Source organism: Ipomoea nil, unplaced genomic scaffold, assembly GCF_001879475.1.
Source record: "Ipomoea nil cultivar Tokyo-kokei standard unplaced genomic scaffold, Asagao_1.1 scaffold2540, whole genome shotgun sequence".
Classification (NCBI taxonomy): domain Eukaryota; kingdom Viridiplantae; phylum Streptophyta; class Magnoliopsida; order Solanales; family Convolvulaceae; genus Ipomoea; species Ipomoea nil.
In genome coordinates this window covers 1-3572 of record NW_017618968.1, presented here as the reverse complement: position 1 = coordinate 3572, position 3572 = coordinate 1, and the positions used below count along the sequence as shown (strand labels likewise).

General features: G+C 31.9%; 1 protein-coding gene across 1 annotated transcript; it reads right to left on the bottom strand.

The window, feature by feature from the left end:
* Window positions 1–777: 777 nt before the first annotated feature.
* Window positions 778–3087, bottom strand: LOC109153795. Its single transcript, XM_019301656.1, has 8 exons — window positions 3012–3087; window positions 2806–2890; window positions 2397–2529; window positions 2015–2299; window positions 1689–1922; window positions 1483–1612; window positions 978–1030; window positions 778–864 (listed from the first exon to the last, which is right to left on the bottom strand). The coding sequence occupies exons 1-8, from the start codon at window positions 3085–3087 to the stop codon at window positions 778–780; spliced, it is 1083 nt and encodes a 360-aa protein (XP_019157201.1).
* Between the last annotated feature and the right edge of the window lie 485 nt (window positions 3088–3572).

Here is a 3572-nt window from a genome sequence, read left to right as displayed (position 1 = left end):
TGTCTTTGATATCTTGACTTTGGTGCATTATTTTATTCTATATAAGCATATAAGTGACCTTTGTGTATGATAAACTTTTTTTTGTTAAGCAGATTCTCATTTATTAGTGAACACAGTAATTTAAATTCGCTTTTTTTACTCTTTGCTTAAGACTGGTATAATGTTCTTGTATGTATCATAAGATTCTTTAATTTGTTTTTATTGGAAGAAACAACTTTATTTTATTAATAATACAAACCTTGAAAACTGTCTTTGTTCTCCAAATGGTCCTCGAGTATCGACAATGTTAATCTATTTTTATTTGTATGCTATTTGACCTCTGGTATTTGTTAAATTATTTTATTCTATTGCTATAAAAGTCAGATATGTTTAGGATCAAAACATTTTTCAGTTTAAAGGATTGTTGGTTTTTTGTTAAAACAGTAATGTAAATGAATAAAAAAATCTTCTTTTAGTTGCTGTTATCTAATTTCTTTTTAAATGTGCTAGAAAACATTGATGGATTCCAGCTTGAACATCAATTGATTTCGAGAGATGCAAACAGAGTAAAGGAAGATTGTGCAAATAGGTAATTGGAACTAACACCTTTTTTTAGCACAGTATATTTACATATCTTCATATTAGAATTTCAAACAGAGTTAAAGAAGATTGTGCAAATAGGTAATTGAAACAAACTCTATTTTATAGGCACAATATATTTAGATATAAAGTCTTAGAATTGGAAATAGGAAAATATACCCTAAACCCTAAACTTCAAAGTCTAAATTGCTTGGCAAACTATTTCCATCTTGTTTGCCTTCTTAAACCTTGGCCACCTAGCATCTTTGCTAAACTTTGACACCTTTCATCCTTACTCTGAATAACCTGTTAGGAAAATTAGGAAAACTGCAAAACAGGCACAATATATTTAGATATAAAGTCTTAGAATTGGAAATAGGAACATATAAAAACACAATTTAAAACTCTAAATTACTTGCCAAAGAATTTCCATCCCGTTTGCCTTCTGAAACCTTAGCACCTGGCATCTTTGCTGCAAAACAGGCACAATATATTTAGATATAGAGTCTTAGAATTGAAAATAGGAACATATAAAAACACAACTTCAAACTCTAAATTGCTTGCCAAACTATTTCCATTCTGTTTGCCTTTTAAACCTTGGCCACCTTGCATCTTTGCTAAACTTTAACACCTTTCATCCTTACTCCTAATAACCTGAAAGGAAAATTAGGAAAACTGCAAAACAGGATATAATAGCAGTATACACAACCATTTATTGTACTAAACAGATAGGTAATTACTAAAAGCATTAGATAAAAGTTCAAAACCATCCATAGAACTGAAAAAAAAGAAATTGTCACACCATAGTATTACAAAAAAAAAAAAAAATTGTCTGGATAGTGCCCGGCTAACAACAGCCACTTTCAACCATCAATCTGAATTACAACTTTTCCTTTTTTATTTCTGAGTCATTCAATTTCCTACTTTTGGACGATGAAAACTCATCCAAAAGTGACCTTTTAATGGCACCAGCATTTTCTGCATTGTCTTCTCCTTCCTTTTGCGAGGGCTGGACAGTGGCAGGACTATTGACTTCAACTCCAATAGAATCTTCCTATAATTAAGAACAGCAGAAAAACCTATTAGTAACCAAAAAAAAAAACCTATAATTTAGGGTTTCAAATTCTTACTCCAGAAACTGCATCAGTGTTAGTTTCCTCCTCAATCATCCTTGACATTAAGTCTTGCTCTTCATGCTCCACAAATCTGTCAGCATAGGTCTTAAGCAAGTGCTCATCCCTTACAACCCTAACAACATTGAATGGGTAATTGGGACCCATCTTTTGGGCCAGTTTGAAGTTGATCTTAAAAAGCATCTTCATACCAACTATAGCATCTAATTCAGGTGGCACTTCAACATCAAGCTGTTTAGATAGTTGATAAATAACCAAATTAAAAACAGATAATGTAAACAGTTTAAGAAAAAAAATGTAGACATTAGGTAATAAGAATTTACCTCCTTGTATTTTGCATACAAAATAGAGGCAGGAATACCCACAAGCTCTGTAACTTCCCTATCCCAAAGCAACATGGGAGCATCTCCAGACTTGTCAAGAGCAATAACAACTACTTTGTACCTAACTGTACCCATCATACAACTCTTCTTACACTTAGTACAAAAAAGTGTCCCTTCCTGTTCTTTAAGCTTCTTATTACATCCAAGTTTCAGGCATGATAAGTAATACCAACCATCCTCAAAATCCAACCCAAGAATCTCAGCAGCAACATAGTAGTCCCCATCCTATAGTATTCAAAAAAATTGATAAGTATATATAGCACTTAATAATTTCAGTTACATCAAACTACAAAAGGAATTGGTAGTTTAGTGTGTGGATTACCTGTTTCACCTTCTTAATGTCATGGCAGTTAGTGACAATAACAGAAGCATTATTAAAATCACTTAGTCCTGTAGAGTTGGAATGCAGTGTGCCAGTACTGAGACTCCTCATTGGAGTACCCTGAGCTTTCATGCTTCAAAAAGATTAGAAACTTAGTTAGATGTGTCTAAAACACAAAACAACAATAAAGTAGACAACATTTAAACTATCTTTCTTATTTTTAGATATGCATTTGAGTAAAAAGTAGAGCACATAAACTCTTTAAACTATCTTTCTTATTTTTAGATATGCATTTTAGACAACATTTGCCTAAAATAAGTAGTAGAAAGTAGAGCACACAGTAATTAAAATAGCAAAAAAATTAGTAGAAACCAAAAAAAATAGGAGAAATATAAAAGATGGAACTTACTTTGACTTAAACTCTTTAAACTCTTCCCAATCCTCATTAAACCACAGCTTCGTAGCATCATAGGAACTGGTTATTCTCACTTCACCTAAAATAAATGAAAAAAATAGATGCATGTATTTTTAGATATATATTAGGATATATATACAGTATAGAATATTTAGTATTTGAATCTATAGATTAGAAGAGAAAACAGTATAAAAACTCACCACCCACAACTTTGGCCCTACAGCATTGAATGACAACAATCAGTGGTTCAACAGAATCACTATTGTAAAAAGGCATCAGGGAACTAACATGCTCATTCCACAGTGTACACATGATGGTGTTATCACTGGTTTAGAAACAGAAAAACACAAAATTAAAAAAAAAATGCATTATATTCTAATGTAATCAAATTTATTTTAAAAAACTTACGCATTGTCTTGAAGTTGGAAGTCTATTAGTTTGTGGCCTTTCCCCCTACAATCTTGTCCACAGGATTGTAAATCTCAACTACCCTTCCAATAACATCTGCAAAATGAACAAAGTATAATCAATAACTACTAAAAGTAGAATAAAGAACATATTAGCAGATAGGAAAGTTAATTTTAGTACCAATCAGCTCCTTGTCATTCACATCATCAGGATCTTTCAAAGCCTCAAAACTCTTTAATCTAAACATTTTGCAAGGAAACCCCTTAGAATGTATTTCCTTGACTTGTGTTCTGTAGTTAAATTTGAGCAGGAAACCATGCTCTGTAATCTTGTACACGTAGTAGTTTTGTAGA